This window comes from Dromiciops gliroides, chromosome 1, assembly GCF_019393635.1.
Source record: "Dromiciops gliroides isolate mDroGli1 chromosome 1, mDroGli1.pri, whole genome shotgun sequence".
NCBI classification, from domain to species: domain Eukaryota; kingdom Metazoa; phylum Chordata; class Mammalia; order Microbiotheria; family Microbiotheriidae; genus Dromiciops; species Dromiciops gliroides.
In genome coordinates, this window is record NC_057861.1 from 448,490,686 (window position 1) to 448,508,270 (window position 17,585).

A 17,585-nucleotide genomic window follows, 5' to 3' on the forward strand; every position below is an offset into this window, starting at 1 on the left:
TGTAGTTAGTACATCATTGAAATTTTTTAAAAGTGCCTTACCTATTAACATAATTTTGTTATTTTGGCAGGACGTTGAGGTATATTTATGGGTGTTTACAGAAATCTGTACAACACAAATGGCCAACGAACACAACCATGAGAACCAGGGTTGTTAGGTAAGAATTTTTGTTCATTTATTTCTGTAATGTATAATTTTCATAAGTATGGAGCTAATAGGTGGCAGATAGGAGAAATGTGACATATTAGGAATAGAAGAGAGAACCTGATTTGTAGAAAAGAAATCACATAGTTTGGCTTCTCATTTGATATTAGAAAACTGCTGAACACTTTCTGAATCATTAAGCTTATGATAGAATTTAACTTTCTGTATTTTTGTATGGGTTTCCAGAGGCATTTTAGGCATCTTGTTTTTAAAAGCTTTAATCTTGGGTTGACATTAAATTAATTTATTTCAAACTTCCATCTTGTAAACAAAGTTAAAAGTTCTAAACTAAAACTTAACAAAAATCAGTAGCTCACTTCAGAGAAGCTTTTTTCTCCCAAACTCTATTTGTGTCTATTGGCCTCTAACAAGAAGGGAAAAATACGTTAATGTCACATTAGGGATAACTTGGATTACCCTTGAATAATTATGAAGTTGTTGCTTGTTGATTTGGTAGGACATGGCTTGCCCTCTTCTCTCTCTCACCCCCATAGGAATCCCTTTTTTTCATAACTTTTTTGTAGGGGGTTGGTGTGTGAGTAGATAAAGACTTGCCCCTGTTATCTCCTACATTTTTATGAACAAGATCCTGATGTTCTAATAATTTTAGTATGCTCGCTGAATATAGGTTTGATGTGCTAATATCATTCCCAGTAACAAACAATCTCTATAAAAGAAATATCTATAAAACAAAAGTTAGATTGTGAACCCCCCACCCCCACCTCAATGTCCTATTATGATGTCTCAGGTATCCCTGGGTTTTGAAAGCCAGGCAAGTGGATTTGTAGTTAATTAAATTTAGAAAGGCTAATAAGCAGAAGATTGGCTAATAGAGGATGATTTTTTTTAGCATATTACATTATAAAGAGATTTCTTGAATTGTTGAAATAGATTAGGAACATAGTATCTTTCTGCACATTATGCATTTGCTCTTTTTTGGTCATAGCTCTCATTGGGGTGAGTCTCCATTACTAAGCAAAGCTTGGAAATATTAGTCCTTAGTCTTATGTACTTACACAAAGGATTAGAAGGCTTTAAGTCAGAAGGGACCTTAGATTTCATTCTTAGTCCACCATCAACTACCTGTTTTACAGATAAGGAAACTAAGGCCCAAAGCAGTAAAGTGCCCTTCCAATATTATATGGGTAATAACTGGTAGTCCTGGCATCAAACCCAAGTCAAAACCCATTGTTTTTATTATGCCATACTGCTGCATCTCTTGTTCCAAGAATAAAACAGACTTAACTTACTAGGAAAATTGTATGTCTTGCAGACAGTGTTAACATTTTATAATCCTACTAGTCAGAAGGTTTGGAGCATGTAACTTCAATTACGAGTTTTCAGTGACCCTGAATTAGGTTTTTGTTTCTGATTTTAAACTTGTCAGGGTTGCCTCACATTCAAAGTCAATATTAACTTTCTATTGTACTTTGGTTGTTTTGAATGTCTATCTCTAATGTGATGAATCTTACTTGATGTTTCTTTTTTAAAACAATCTTTTTTTCTCCCCTTCCTATTTAGTGGTTTTGTTTTTCTTCGACTTATCTGTCCTGCTATCCTTAATCCACGGATGTTTAATATCATCTCAGGTAAATAGCATTTAATGAATTTTGGATATGTAATTTAGTAATCTACATTAATCTAGACAAAATTGATAGTTAAAATGTTCTTACTAATACTTGCTATCATTGTTAGATCTGTATTTGGATTCAGTACTTAAAAGAGGCAGGAAATTAGAGTTGAATGCTTGATTTATGGAGAGTAACTTTAATTCCCCTATCCCACTTCCATAATTAGATATAAACAACCAGAACATAGTATGTATCTAGCACATAGTAAGCATTTAAAAAATACTTGTTGATAGTACCATACATACCTCCTTCTATCTTCCCTTTTTTATTCTTTTTATTCCCTTCTTCTAGTATCTGAAACATTAGATGTCTATAGAGGGAACCAGTCCATTTCCACCCCCTGACCCATAACACCCTGATTTGTATGAAATCTATAAAAATGTTGATTAATGGAAAACAATTTTTGATAAACCCCAAATACTAGATACTGTTATACTGCCACTTTGTGGTAAGGAAGAATTTTTCCCTTTGGTTTTTACCCTTTAGCCTGTACTTACCACTGTTTTTGTTATTGTGAGTTTTCAACCTTGATAGTATGGTCAAAGGTACCAAAGAATACCTTTGGTAGTAATAGAATGGATTTCAGTGCTTATGAATGAGGCCTTTGTTCTACCACTCACTGACTCAAATTTCTTGTCACCACCTAGCAAATGGTAATCTTAAACTCTGTAAATATCCAGTAAACCACACATTCTGTTTGTCTTGTTTCACATATTTTTGGTAGAATGTCTTACAAATTTAGTCATCTTTTAAAAGTCAGAAAAATTAATGATGTGGAATATGGTTTGGTTTTTTGAACCTCTGGTTATTATACCATTGACGTTATTTTGGGAAAAAAATGTTTAGTTTCCAGCAGTCATTTCTCTTTGGTATTTTTCTTTCATTGCTCCTAGGGAGGTTGGAGGGCAGCTAATTGGTGATAGAGTACTGGTCTTGGAATTAGGAAGACTAATATTTGTGAGTTAAAATCTGACCATAGCTGTATGATTCTGAACAAGTCACTTAATGTTATTTGCTTCAGTTCATCTGTAAAGTTATCTGAAGAAGGAAAAGGCAAACTATTCCAATATCTTTGCTGAGAAAATCCCAAATGGGGTTAGAAAAAGTTGGACATGACTGAAAGACGACTGAAGAACAACAAAATAGAGATTGGAATTGCTTAAATTCTTGAAAGAATTAAGTATTCAGATTATCTCTTGAATGTAATTATTCATCTGTCCAAGGTAGACTGCCCATATTTAGGAAACATATTAACTCTGGTGGTTTGTGAAATTATGTAAAAGAATTTAAGAATCAAAAACTAGCTTTTCTTGTCAAGCAAGCCAAAATCAGGCATTTTAATATGCTACAGACATACAGCTTTTTAACTAAATAACTACTTTAGCTTACATGCTTTATAGAGACATATCTCCCGTTATCTCTAAAACAGCAACTAGTAATTCTTGTCATCGAAGATGTTCAATGTCTGTTGAATTTGATATGACCTACAGCAATCAGTGAAATGTTATAAGTCTCCTCATTAGAACAGGGATCTGCAACTTTTCCTTGATGATATATTTTTATTTGCGTGAAGGAGGAGTCTGCTCATTTGCAATGTCATTGTCTGAATATCCCCACCATATTCCTAAGTAGGAGGTCAGTTAGCTGGCTCCCAGATTCCCCTTGGGAGGAGAGTATGCTGGTGATAACCAAATTAAAATTAAATCAGGTGTTGGTTGAAGATTCCCGAATAAGATTTTGTATTTTTTTTTTTTTAAGTGAGGCAATTGGGGTGAAGTGACTTGCCTAGGGTCACACAGCTAGTAAGTGTCAAGTGTCTGAGGCCAGATTTGAACTCAGGTACTCCTGACTCCAGGGCCGGTGCTCTATCCACTGCGCCACCTAGCTGTCCCTAGATTTTGTATTTGGTAGCAGTGATACTATAAAGAGTTTTCAGATTTCTTTAAATCATTAAGATTTTCCAATATACAGGGAGTTCCAAAAAGGACTTTTTCACCTGAATCTTTATGTCAACTTATTTTATTTTTTAATTTTAATTTTTTATTTTTTTTAGTGAGGCAATTGGGGTTAAGTGACTTGCCCAGGGTCACACAGCTAGTAAGTGTTAAGTGTCTGAGGGCAGATTTGAACTTAGGTACTCCTGACTCCAGGGCTGGTGCTCTATCCACTGCACCACCTAGCTGCCCCCAACTTAGACATTTTAGATGAAGGAATGCTAGGATTTTGATAGTAAAGGCTTGTTAAAAGTGCTAATTTCTCAAATAACAATGACTAAACCCTTCTAATTTCAAATTTGGAAAAGTATAATGTTTTTTTTCTATGTAGATTCTCCTTCTCCTACTGCTGCAAGAACACTGACACTGGTGGCTAAATCTGTGCAGAATTTAGCGAATCTTGTTGAGTTTGGTGCCAAGGTAAAAATATTTTAATGCTATGAAATGTAATTTTGCAAATTTTTTGTCAAAACAACAAAATGTAACTTTAAATAGAGAATTTTAGCTCCATAAAATTAGCTTAAATTTTTAATCCCCTACCCCATCTCTACTCCAAAACATAGTATATGATCTAAACTTTTCAGGAGATGAGATCATGATATGACAGCCATTTTTTTTTGATGCAGTCAGAGATTCTGAATTCCCTAAATTTCCAGTACAAGGTGAACTGAGAAAACATTTCACAATTCTGGAAATGTTTGAATATATGAAAAGTAAACCAATGGGGAAACTATGAGATAACACCAGGGTTTCGAACATAAATGACTTAAAAAAAATATTCTATCAATGTGTTTAATCTTTATAACATAATTTCCCACACAACTACCTCCACATTGTATCATTCTTTGTGACAAAGAAAATGATTAAGCAAAAACATGTAATAAAGAGAGAATTTCTGACCATCATAATAATAATCTGTCTTGTTCTAGTTCCCTGTCCTCTGCTATTTTGGAAGGGCTGTGTTGTTTTTTTTAACTTTTCACAAGACTCTTCAATGTTTTCTTGATCACTAATCTTCACTTTAGCAATCTTTTGATTTATGTTGTTATGATTGGACGTTGTTATTTTGATTTTGTTGATTTCACTCAGCATCAGATCATTTAGGTTTTTACACACATTACTTTGAATTCCTCATGTTTAGGATTCTTACTATGTTATTGCATTTATATAACAAGTTTTTGTGCTTTTCCCCACTTTGATAGGCACCCACTTTATTTCTAATTCTTTGCTATTATGTGGTGTGAATATTTTGACACACATTGGACTTTGTTTTCATCTTTGAGTTCTTTGAAGTATATGTCCATTAGTGGGGTGGCCTATTTAAAGGTAATGGACAGTTTAGTCACTTCTTTACATAATTTTCATTTGAAATGTTTAAAGTTCTAACCAATTCAAAATTCCATCAACCATGGGCCTATCTTAGCATAGCCCCATAAACATTGATTGTTCTCTTTATTTTTTTAATCTTTGCCAATTTGTTAGTACCATGTTGAAGTCTTAGAATAATTTTTAATGTGCATTTATCTTGCTATTGATGATTTTTTATGGTGAATTATAATTTGCAAGGTTTTTGAAAAATACTCATTCTTTGCCTGTTTATCTACATGGAAATACCACTTAGTAGACATATTTCTGTTAACTTAACGTATATATTTTGGATATCAGACTTGAATGACATTTGATTAAAATATTTTTCTTAATGTTTTTTCCTGACAATTGATTTTATTTTTGCAAAAGCTTTTTTAAAAGTTTTGAGTAGTCAAAATTTTTCTTTTATGATTTTTTTTCAATTCTTTAAGAATTTTACCTCTAGCCATAATTGTAAAATATACTTGATTTTGAACCCCTATATATATGACCTTTAGGTTTCAAACCCATTTTGAATATTTAGTGATACATAAGATATTAAAACTAATTTCTGCCAAACAGCTCTGCAGTCTTCCTAGGTCATAGGAGTCCTCCCCAAAATTCAAATTCTTGAATTTATCAAACACTAGACTACTGTTTTTGATTGATTGTTCCTTACTTATGTAGTTTATCCCATTGATCTACTTTAAAAAAAGAAAACGTAGCACTAAGTAGATGATAACTACTTTTTTTTTTTTTTTTTTGGCTGGGCAATGGGGGTTAAGTGACTTGCCCAGGGTCACACAGCTAGTGTGTGTCAAGTGTGTCAAGTGTCCGAGGCCGGATTTGAACTCAGGTACTCCTGAATCCAGGGCCAGTGCTTTATCCACTGCGCCACCTAGCCGCCCCCCTGATGACTACTTTTTAATACAGTTTGAGGTCTTATAATTCTGTCACCTTCACCTTCATTTGTACTTTATCTCATTACTTTCCTTGATCCTAGGTGTTTTGTTTTTCCAAAATAACTTTATATCTTTCTAGTTTTAAGAAGTATGCTATCAGTTATTTAGTGTAGCACCAAATATTATTTATCATTAGGTGTTAGCTTTTTAATCATATTGACATGGCCAGTAGCTAGTGATTATCTTCAATTTGTTTCCTTTTATTTCTGTTATAATTACATTTAAATCTATTGTGTATGTGTGTGTATTTCTGTATGTGTATATATATGGATATGGATGGATATGGATATATAGATATATGTGTGTAATTTAGCTGTGTATATATGTATGTCTATATTGGTAGGTAGGTAGGTAGGTAGGTAGGTTAGTTAGCTGCCAGGTATTTTGTGCATTTTTATAGCTATTTTGATTGGAATTTCTTTTTTATCATTTCTTCCATGTTTTTCTGAGTACTTAGAAATGCTGATGATTTTGTGGATTTATTTTGCTTCCCCTTAACTTTGCAGATACTCTTAATTGTTCCAATTATAGTTTCTATGTTAATTCTCTGGGATTTTCTAAGTATACCATGTCATTTGCAGATAAGAATAATTTTGTCTCTTTCTGTGGTAATGTTTGTACTTACAAGTCTGTTCTGTTGTCTTACTGCTAAATCTAACATTTATAGAACTTCATCAAATATGGGAAAGCTTCCAGTGTTTCTCCCTTGCAAGCGCTGTTAGAACTTGGGTTTAAATATATGATTTTGATGGTATTCCAAGCTTATGCTTTTTAATTCTAATAATATGAATGAGGATTGAACTTTTATCAAATATTTTTTTTCTCTGTCACTTATAGCAGTCATGTCATTTGTACCTTAACTTGCTTTTTTGATTATGTTAATTTCTTTAGCTAATGTCGAAATATCTGTCCATCCTTGGTATGAGTTCAGCTTGGTTATAACAAATTTTTTTCTACATATGTGGCTATAGTCTTCTTGTAAGGAATATATTTACAATTTTTATATCAGTATTCTTTAGTTAGATTGGTTTGTAGTTCTCTGTATTGTCTCTTCCTTGTTTTGGTATTATGATTATATTTATCTCATAAAAAGAGTTTGGTTAGTGTGCTTTCTGTTTTTGAGAATAATTTTTGTAGTATAACTATCAATTGCTTTTTTTGAAAGATCTTTTATAAAATTCACATGCAGATCCTCCTTTGCTAGGGTGCTTTTTCCTCCTTGACTAATTCATTTGTAACTTGCTGTAATTACTTTTTATGGGTTTTGGGTGTTTATGATACTTTATTTATTGTTTTATTATATTATATATTTTTGTAAATACTCATCCTCTGCCCTTGAAATGTTGCTAGTATGTTTTATGTCTAATAATTTCTAATAATTCTTTTTACATTTTTCTCTCAGTTGTGAATCTACCTTGTTCATTTTTATCTTTAAAATATAATTTTCTTCTCTTATTAGGTTAGCTAATAGGTTACTGATTATATTAATCTTGTAAAAACCAATACTTTTGCTAGGGGTTTTATAATCTTTGTTTTTGTTTTCCTTCAAATTTTCAAGATGTTTGTATTTTGAAGGGTTACCAAATAATTTTTTAGCCATTAATTTTTAAAAATCCACTTATCGGTCCCCTTTCTCTTTAGTTGTTATTGTGATCTTCAACATTATTTGTCAGCATAATTTATTCTTAGACCCAGTATTCAATGTTTGTATCCTTTATTAATTAATTTTATTGCATTATCTGTAAAGGTTTTTATGAATTTTCTTTTAAAAATAACCATAAGATGATAAAAAGATATTTAATATTCTTTTAGATTAGTCACAATAATTTTGGGGGGGGAACTGGAGTGAGGAGAGACTTGAGGCAGGCAGATCCACCAGCAGTTTATTGGAATAGTCCAAGTGTGAGTTGGTAAAGGCCTGGACCAGGGTGGTGGCAGTGTCAGAGGAAAGAAGAAAGCTAATTAGAGAGATGCTGCCAAGCTGAAATCAACAGGCCTTTGCAATGGATTTGTACATAAGGCATAGTAGTGAGGGGTTACTATTTAACTAGTGACATCTAGCTTGTGAGCCTGAGGGATGGGAAGGAGGGCATTCCCCCTGACAGTAATAGGAAAATCCAGAGAAGGAAAAATAATGAATTCCATTTGGGACATATTGGACATCTAGTTTGAAATGTCTGAGATGCAGTTAGATATGCAAGATTGAAGTTCAGCAGAGTTTGTTTGAGAATTGTCAGCACAAAGATGGTAATACATCCATGGGAGCTGATGTGAAGTAGTTAATATAGGAGGAGAGGACAGAATCTTGTGGAACACCTAAAGCTAGAGGGTATAATCTGTTTTAGGATCCAACAAAGGAGACTGAGAAGGAGCAGTCACATAAGGAGGAGCAGAACCAGGAGAGAGTGGTGTTCTGAAAATTTAGAGAGAAGAGAGAATGTAGGAGGAGAGGGTGATCAGCAGTGTCAAAGGCTGGAGAGAGGTCAGGAGAATGCGGATTGGGAAAGGGCCAGTGGATTTGGTAATTAAGAGATCATTGGGGCGGGGGGGGGGGGGGGCCGCAGCTAGGTGGTGCAGCAGATAGAACATTGGCCCTGGAGTCAGGAGGACCTGAGTTCAAATCCAGCCTTAGACACTTGACACTAGCTGTGTGACCCTGGGCAAGTCACTTAACCCCAACTGCCTCACCAAAAAAAAAAAAGAGTGAGCAAGTTTCAGTGGAATGATGGGGTTAGAAGTCAGATTGTAAATAGTTAAGAAGAAATTGAGTGGAGAGAGTAGAGGCATCGTGTGTGTGTGTGTGTGTGTGTGTGTGTGTGTGTGTGTGTGTGTATGTGTTAAGGAATTTGGCTGCAAAGAGATAGGATGATAGCAGGGATGGGAAGGATCAAGTGAGGTATTCTGCACTGCAACACCCCCCCCCCCAAAAAAAAAAAAGGGTGGCCAAGGTAGTATGGCCTCTGCTACTTTTAATAGTCTCATTCTTTTGGTTTCCACTGTTCTTTCTTTAGCTGCAGTTTTTCCAGTGGATGTCTCAAAGAGCCTGTGCAGTTGGGTCTTAGTCACAGATCTTCTTCTTGACGTTGATGAATTTTGTCATTTTGAAAACTTTTTACTTGTATTATTTGGTGTGAAGGGAGAATTGGCATAGGCCTTGTGACCTCCCTTGAAAGCAATTCATGCCAGATCAGGCAGGCAGTGATTGGCATAGAAGAGACCCTGGACCTCTCTTCCCAGAGTTATTGCTTTCTACTCTGCCATGCTGCTAGATATCTAGGAAACATTTGCAAGTATGTATTTGGAGCATTAAAGAAAGTTCAAAGATAATATGTTTGAGTTAGCTGTGTGACCCTGGGCAAGTCACTTAACCCTTATTGTCCCCCCCCCCAAAAAAAAAGATATGTTTGGGGTTTATCTATATAAGTGATAGTTGAAACCATGTCAATTAATGAGTGCCAAGTATAGGAAGTGAATGCTAAAGGACTGAGAAGCAGGTGTCTGTGAGGGTTCTTCGGGAGGACTGCAGTAAAGGTAGGCAGTGGAAAAAGTGAAGGTGTTGGGTACACACTGTCTCACTGGCTAGAACCTGGTCATCTCATTTTTGGAAGTTTGTTACTTCCTGTGAAAGGCAGAGCTTTTAACATCAAGGTTCCTGTTTTACACATGAATCCCATAAATTTGATAAGACCTAATTTTAACCTTTTTGGCAAATATGCTCTCAGTCTTTAGGCCTCTAAGAAATGAGATACTATGTAAATAACAAAGAATCAGCTATGAATAGTCAGGTGATGAACAAGTCTTTGATTTTAAAAAAGGGGGACAGGGAATCCTCTCGTGGATTTTTATGTACCTTGTTAATAACTACTTCTTGTTCATTAACCTTAAGATTTCTATGATTACTTCTTTTTATCTTCCATTTACAAAACTTTTTTATGATTTGAGAACAGGGTCATTCACTGTTAAATTTTAAAGACATTTAATCTTTCTTTGAAGTTGCACTTGTAAGTGTAACTTGGAAAGTTTTGTAGCGGTGCACCCTTCTTAGTTTTATTTTAGAAATCACAAACATCCCAGAACAGGTAACCTAGGGATTTTCTTCAAGTAAAAGATTAAATAGGGGGCAGCTAGGTGGCACAGTGGATTGAGCACTGGCCTGGGATTCAGGAGGACCTGAGTCCAAATCTGGCCTCAGACACTTGACACTTACTAGCTGTGTGACCCTGGGCAAGTCACAACCCACATAGGGTGCCCCCCCTCCCAAAAAGATTAAATACCCATCAGGTTTATTATCCTATGGTAGGATATATAATTATTAAGAACTTCATATATTAAGTAGTTAGAAATACCATAAATGTGGTATATTAGATGGCGATTTTTATTACATCTAATTTATGGGGTTTCATAGAGTATAAAAGATTTTAATTTTTGTTTTTCTAGGAGCCTTACATGGAGGGAGTAAATCCATTTATCAAGAGTAACAAACATCGTATGATCATGTTTTTAGATGAACTTGGGGTATGTGCATCACATATTTTAGTTTTATAGACATAAATAAAATTTCTTGCTTTAAAAATTGATATAACCTTTTCTTCATGACATGCAGTAGTGGGTACCAGTGATTATTATAATTTTCTTCTCAACAGTACATGGGACCTGCACAACCTTACAAATAGATGCAGCACATAAAAAGGCATAAAAACCTTACAGCTAGATGCAGAAAAGCAGAAATAGTAAACACATCCTCTTCAGATCTACATTCAATAATGGATAATTGAAAGTGAGATTAAAAATCAATTGGAAATTAAATAATCTGATCTTAAAAAACAAGTGGGTTGGGGGCAGCTAGGTGGCGCAGTGGATAAAGCACTGGCCCTGGATTCAGGAGTACCTGAGTTCAAATCCGGCCTCAGACACTTGACACTTACTAGCTGTGTGACCCTGGGCAAGTCACTTAACCCCCATTGCCCCGCAAAAAAAAATAAAAAAACCCCAAAAAACAAGTGGGTTAAAGAACAAATCATAGAAACAATCAGTGATTTCATTAAAGAAAATGACAATGATGAGACAACATATCAAAATTTATGGGATGCAGCAAAAGCAGTACTTGGGAAAATTTATATCCTGAATTGCTTACATCAATAAAATAGAGAAAAAGCAGATCAATGAATTGGACATGCAACTAAAATTAGAAAATGAACAAATTAAAAATCCTCAACTAAACACCAAATTGGAAATCCTGAAAGTCAAAGGATAAATTAATAAAATTGAAAGTAAGAAAACCATTGAATTAATTAATAAAACTAGAAACAGTGAAATAGATAAACCATTGGTTAATTTGATTTAAAAAAAGAAAAACAGATTACTAGTATCAGAAATGAAAGGGGTGAATTCACCACCAGTGAAGAGGAAATTAAGACAGTTATTAGGAACTATTTTCCCCAATTTTGTGCCAATAAATTTGAAAATCTAAATGAAATGGATGAATAACTAGAAAAGTATAAATTACCCAGATTAACAGAAGAAATAAAATATTTAACCCAATTTTAGAAAAAGAAGTTGAACAAGTCATCAGTGAACTTCCTAAGAAAAAATTCCCAGGACCAGATGGATTCACAAGTGAATTCTACCAAACGTTTAAAGAACAATTAATCCCAATACTATATAACTTTTTTTGAGAAAATAAGCGGAGTCCTACCAAATTCCTTTTATGAGACAAATATGGTGCTGATACCCAAACTAGGAAGACAAAAACAGAGAAAGAAAATTATGAACCAATCTCTCTAATGAATATCAGTGCAAAAATTTTAAATAAAATACTAGCAAAATATTACAGCAATACATTACAAGGATCATATGCTATGACCAGGTGGGATTTATACCACGAATACAGGGCTGGTTCAATATTAGGAAAAATATCAGCATAATTGACCATAATAATAACAAAAACCAACAGAAATTATATGATTATCTCAATAGATGCAGAAAAGGCCTTTGGCAAAATACAGCACACATTTTTTATTAAAAACACAAGAATAGGAATAAAAACAAGGAATAGGAACAAAAGGAGCTTACCTAAAAATGATAAATACTATTTATCTAAAACCATCAGCAAACATTATCTATCTGTAATGGGGATAAACTAGAAGCCTTCCCAGTACAATCGGGTGAAGCAAGGATGACCATTATCACTTCTATTATTTAATTTTGTATAAGAAATGTCAGCTATAGCAATAAGAGAAGAAAAAGGAATTAAAGGAATTAGAATAGGTAATGAGGAAACAAAACTATCACTCTTTGCAAATTATATGATGTTATACTTAGAAGATCCTAGAGAATCAACTAAAAAGCTACTTGAAATTATTAACAACTTTAGCACAATTGCAGGATATAAAATAAACCTACATAAATCATTAGCATTTCTATATATTACCAACAAAGTCCAGCAACAACAGATAGCGAAGTTCCAGTTAAAATAATTGTGGTCAATATAAAATACTTGGGAGTTTACCTGCCAAAACAGCGACTATATGACCAGAACTAAAAAACACTTTTTGCACAAAGTCAGATCTAAACAATTGGAAAAATATTAATTGTTCATGGGTAGGCAGAGCCAATATAATAAAAAAAAACATTTTATAGATCAGATAAAAATAATAGTAAAACTAATCTGGAAAAACAAAAGCTCAAGGATATCATGGGAATCAATGAAAAAAAAAATACAAAAGAAGATGGTCCAGCAGTACCAGATCTCAAGGTGTATTATAAAGTGGTAATTATCATAACAGTCTGGTACTGGCTAAGAAATAAAGAGGTGAATCAGTGGAATAGAATAGTTGTTACAAATATAGCATAATATAGTAAATGACTATAGTAATCTAGTATATGAAAAACCCAAAGATCCAAGCTTTTGGAACAAAAATTCATTATTTGACAAAAACTGCTGGGGAAACTGGAAATCATTATGGCAGAAACTAGGTATAGATGTCACACTGTACACTAAAATAAGGTCAAAATGGGTACATGATATCATAAGCAAATTAAGAGAGCCATAGAATCGTTTATCTGTCAGATTTATGGACAGATGAAGAATTTAGGACCAAAGAAGATACAGAGAGTAAAACAAAATGTAAAATAGATCATTTTGATTATATAAAATTAAAAACGTTTTACACAAACAAAACTAGTATAACCAAGATTACAAGGGAAGCAGAAAACCGGGAAAGAATATTTGAAACAAATATCTCTGATAAAAGCCTCATTTCTCAATAATATAGACAACTGAATCAAATTTTTAGAAATACAAGTCATTCCCTAGTTGATAAATAGTCAAAGGATATGAACAGGCAATTTTCAAGGAAAGAAATCAAAGCTATCTATAATCATATGAAAAAATGCTCTAGATCAGTATTGATCAGAGTAATGCGGATTAAAACAACTCTGAGGTATGACAGCCAATATCTATCAGGACTTAGGTCTTTCTGATTCAAAATCCAAGTTAGCTTTTTGGAAAAACAGTACTGTAACGATTGGAATGACGCCACCTGCTAGAGACTTACTATAGAAAAGCTCCAACATGAGGAGAGGGCCTCTGAGGGCAGGACCACGCTGCTTTTCTTTGGCGTCAGGAAGTGACGTTGGCTGGTGGGAGGAAGAAGGGGCAGGCTGGTGCTCTGACTCGCTCTCTTTCCTGAGGACTGGTGGAGAAGGGAGCTAGAAATGCGCTCTCCCTTTAATAGATAGATGAATCTAGGCCTTTCTCTCTCTTCGCCAAATTCTTATTCTCCTTAATAAATACTTAAAAGTCTAACTCTTGCTAAAGCTTATAATTTATTGGCGACCACTCATTAGATATTTTAGACAGTATAGCTAGAATTTTAGCCCCTTACAGTACTTAGGACTTTTGTACTACATTCATTCTTTGAAAACATACTATAGAGTAAAAGGAGAACTGCCTCACCCAGATAGCCTCTGACTGGCTCCATTGGAAAGGGACTAATAACACTATGTAAACAATCCATTTCAAGCCTGTCAAATCTTTGTATTTTATCAGGAATAGTGTAGTTTTAAGATTTGAAACAGTGATGGATGGCATGGAATTTGAGAAGATCTACACCATTAGTTGACAGTCAATTTAAAAATTATATCTTTTAAGGGGCTATAAATAATTGCCATTTTAAATGCAATTTTATGATTCTTCTTAAAGAATGTACCAGAACTTCCAGACACTACAGATCATTCTAGAACTGACTTGTCACGTGATCTAGCAGCATTGCATGAAATTTGTGTGGCACATTCAGATGAACTTCGAACACTCAGTAATGAGCGTGGTGTACAGCAGGTGGGTTTGTACTACAGATTGTTTTGGGGGTAATGTGTTCAAGTAATTAATACTTAAATTATCAGTACCAAGATTAATCTGAGTATAAAACAAGTACTTATCTTGCTTAAAAAATTGCTTATGTTTGGATGAATTTTGCTTATTTAGAATGCATCTATAAAAATGTCTTTTAAAGATATTTATTTAATGCATTTAAAAGGTCGATGTCTTCTATCAATGAAAACATTTGGTTGTGTTTTATGACTAATATACCTAATTTTTAAAAATTTAAGAGTTTCAATATTCGGTGTATGTTTTCTTTTTCTTCATTTGGACATAGTTAAGGTAAAGCTTTATAAAATGAATTGATGTAGAAAAACATAGATACTGTGGTATAATGAAAATATATCAAGCCCTGGATAGCTGGGTTGGCACTCTGGATAAATAGACCTTTTGGCCTGGAGTCAGGAAGAACTGAGTCCAAATGTGGCCTCAGAAACTTTCTAACTATGTGATCCTGGGCAAGTCACTTCACTTTTGTCTACCTTAGTTTCCTCATCTATAGAATGCGGTTTGGGGGGAGGGATAATAGCATCTACCTCCCAAAATTATTGTAATGATTAAAAGAGATAATTGTAAACCATTTAGCACAGTGCCTGGCATGTAATAAGTGCTATATAAATATTAGCTACTATTAGTAGCTAGCAAGCCCTGATTCACTGTTCTTAAGATATTCCTGATAAACATACTCTATACATATTTACCACTAACCATTTATGACAAGTAGATTTGTCTCCTAGTAGGAGACTACTTCACCTTGAATGTCAGGCTTAAATCAATATTGTGATTTTTTTTATTCACTTGGAATAATTACCTTTCTACATGCCAAATCTGAATTTCTCTCATTTGGCTGATTTCCTAAATGTCAGTATAGGTATGAAGATTTCATCCAGGGATTGATTATTTACTGAAAGGAAAATGGTCAGAGCTCTTTGCCTAACCAGAGTGGGATTCTCTTCCCAGAAACCTCATTCAGTTGTGAACAGCAATTCTCTTTCATAAGTGTTCATTTGAATAACTTAAATTTATGAAAATTCAAGTTTCCTTCATGGAAATTTTTGTCCTAGGCTTGAGTCTCAATTGTTGCTAATGTGTTTTCCATACTTTGGGATTCTGGAGTGTAATAATTTTCTGCTTGGTTTTTTCTTTCTTAGCATGTCTTAAAAAAGCTCCTGGCTATTACAGAACTGCTTCAACAAAAACAAAACCAGTATTCAGTGACAAATAACATCAGGTAGCAGCCTTTGCCTTAGTATTCTGCATGGATTCAGCATGCCCAACATGGTATAATTCCCATCAGTATCACTTTCTCCTTGCTCTTGCCAAAAATAGCACACCTTTCCACATTCCCAGGGATGTGTGAACTATGCAAAACAAAAACCCAAGATTCTGCTGGGGGAGTGTTGTGCCAGCAGCTTTGTAAGCTATCTGTGCAGGATATTTGCACTTTGTTTTTTCCACATGGAATGAATCTTTAACAACCTCTGAGCCTTGGTGTACAGATCACCTTTCATAAAGTAAAATGCTGTGACTGTCTCTTGAACTTCAAAAATTTATTTTCAATACATCCAATTGCCAAAGTTTCGCTGCCTATTGGAAAAAGAATTATGTCGTCAACTGACAAGAAAGAAAAGCCTTCTCTTTTGACAGCTGAGTATAACTGGATTGAAAAATTTTCTTACTGTAACTTCTTCCTTGTTGGGAAGATGACCGTTTGACTGTTCGATCACTTTATTTGTATTTACAGTTTCCAGAGTTTGCCATTATAATAGGAAAAATCTTTGTTGTATACTTTTTTTTTATACTGTACTGTTTTCTCTTGCCTGGATTGTGTTGAAAGAGAATGTTCAGAATGGTATTTGTCAGCTTTATTTTTTAAATGTGCCATTGATTTTGTCTGTTTGAGTAATTCTTTCATCAAAGACAGTGAATTCAGATAAATCTCAATGCTTTTGTAAAATGTTTACAACAGTAAATAATTTGAATTCAATAAATTTATTGATCATTGTTATCAGTCATGCATGCCTTCATTAAACCATTTTATAAAATATAAATTTGTTGTCTTTTATGTAAAGCCAAACCTAAGCATTACCTTTGTTTAAAACACTCAACCATTCCGAATTTTTGTGCTATTTTAAATTAGATAAAACCACATCTGTTGCTCGTTAAAAAATTCTCATTGGTTGAGAGCTGCACTTCATGAAGGGATATTTTGTTTGACTACATAGTTTTATTTATTGACAAGATTTGCTTCTGTATTTTTTTGTGTGAAATTCACAAAAACAAAGTTGAAATAAAGTCAAAGGGGTCTTGTGTTATTTGCTGTTTCTCCATTCATTTCTTGGTCTCTGCTTGGTCTCTAAATATGAAATTTTTCATTTTCCTTTGCTGTCTTTCTCTTGTCCACTCTGGAGGCAAGTCAAGGTTCAAGGCCCCCTGGATGAAGAAACTCAGTTGTCTCTTATTACTTAGAAGTTGTTCATTAATATATCTGAACACCTACTTTTTGCATAGTTCCTAAATGTCATCCTGTACTCCAACAAATTCTGGTCTAATTAGGAAGATTAATTCAGTTAATCGAAGCCTTGTAGTACAGTATGAAAATACTGGTTCCAGTGTTGAGGACCAGAATTCACATCCCAAATCCGATTCCTTAGATATGTGTGACCTTGAGCAAACTGCTTAACTTCTCTGAACTGGCGGTTTATTCATTTCTAAAATGAAGGGGTTGGAATTAAATAGCTATCTAAGGTCCTCTATAGGTCTTGATCTATTCTATGAATTATGCAATCATCTAACTTATATTTCTCCATCTTATCTACAAGAGCAGTATGAGACTGTCACATGATTTGCTGAAAATCTACTGGAAGAGTATACAATTCCCTTGATGAGTAACTCAAAAAAGGAAATGAGGTTAGATTAGTATCACCTGTTGATGGTGAAGTTATGCTTTATAAAGATCTAAATACCTTTAATGATGGGAGGGGGAAGAGGAGGATAAATGATAGTAAATGAATACTACTCTTCCTGAAGTGGATTTTAGAGGTGCTTTTTCAGCTCTTCCTCCTGA

General features: G+C 34.1%; 1 protein-coding gene across 2 annotated transcripts in view; it reads left to right on the plus strand.

The window, feature by feature from the left end:
- RASA1 (RAS p21 protein activator 1) overlaps window positions 1-16,833 on the plus strand; it is a 127,960-nt gene extending 111,127 nt beyond the window's left edge. For both annotated transcript variants that reach the window (XM_043973327.1, XM_043973320.1), the window contains exons 20-25: window positions 71-157; window positions 1,726-1,793; window positions 4,161-4,249; window positions 10,576-10,653; window positions 14,342-14,476; window positions 15,670-16,833. In XM_043973327.1, coding sequence (XP_043829262.1) covers window positions 71-157; window positions 1,726-1,793; window positions 4,161-4,249; window positions 10,576-10,653; window positions 14,342-14,476; window positions 15,670-15,753 — 541 coding nt within the window. In that variant the 3' untranslated portion in view covers window positions 15,754-16,833. The remainder of the gene's footprint in view (window positions 1-70; window positions 158-1,725; window positions 1,794-4,160; window positions 4,250-10,575; window positions 10,654-14,341; window positions 14,477-15,669) is intronic.
- The last annotated feature ends 752 nt before the right edge of the window (window positions 16,834-17,585 follow it).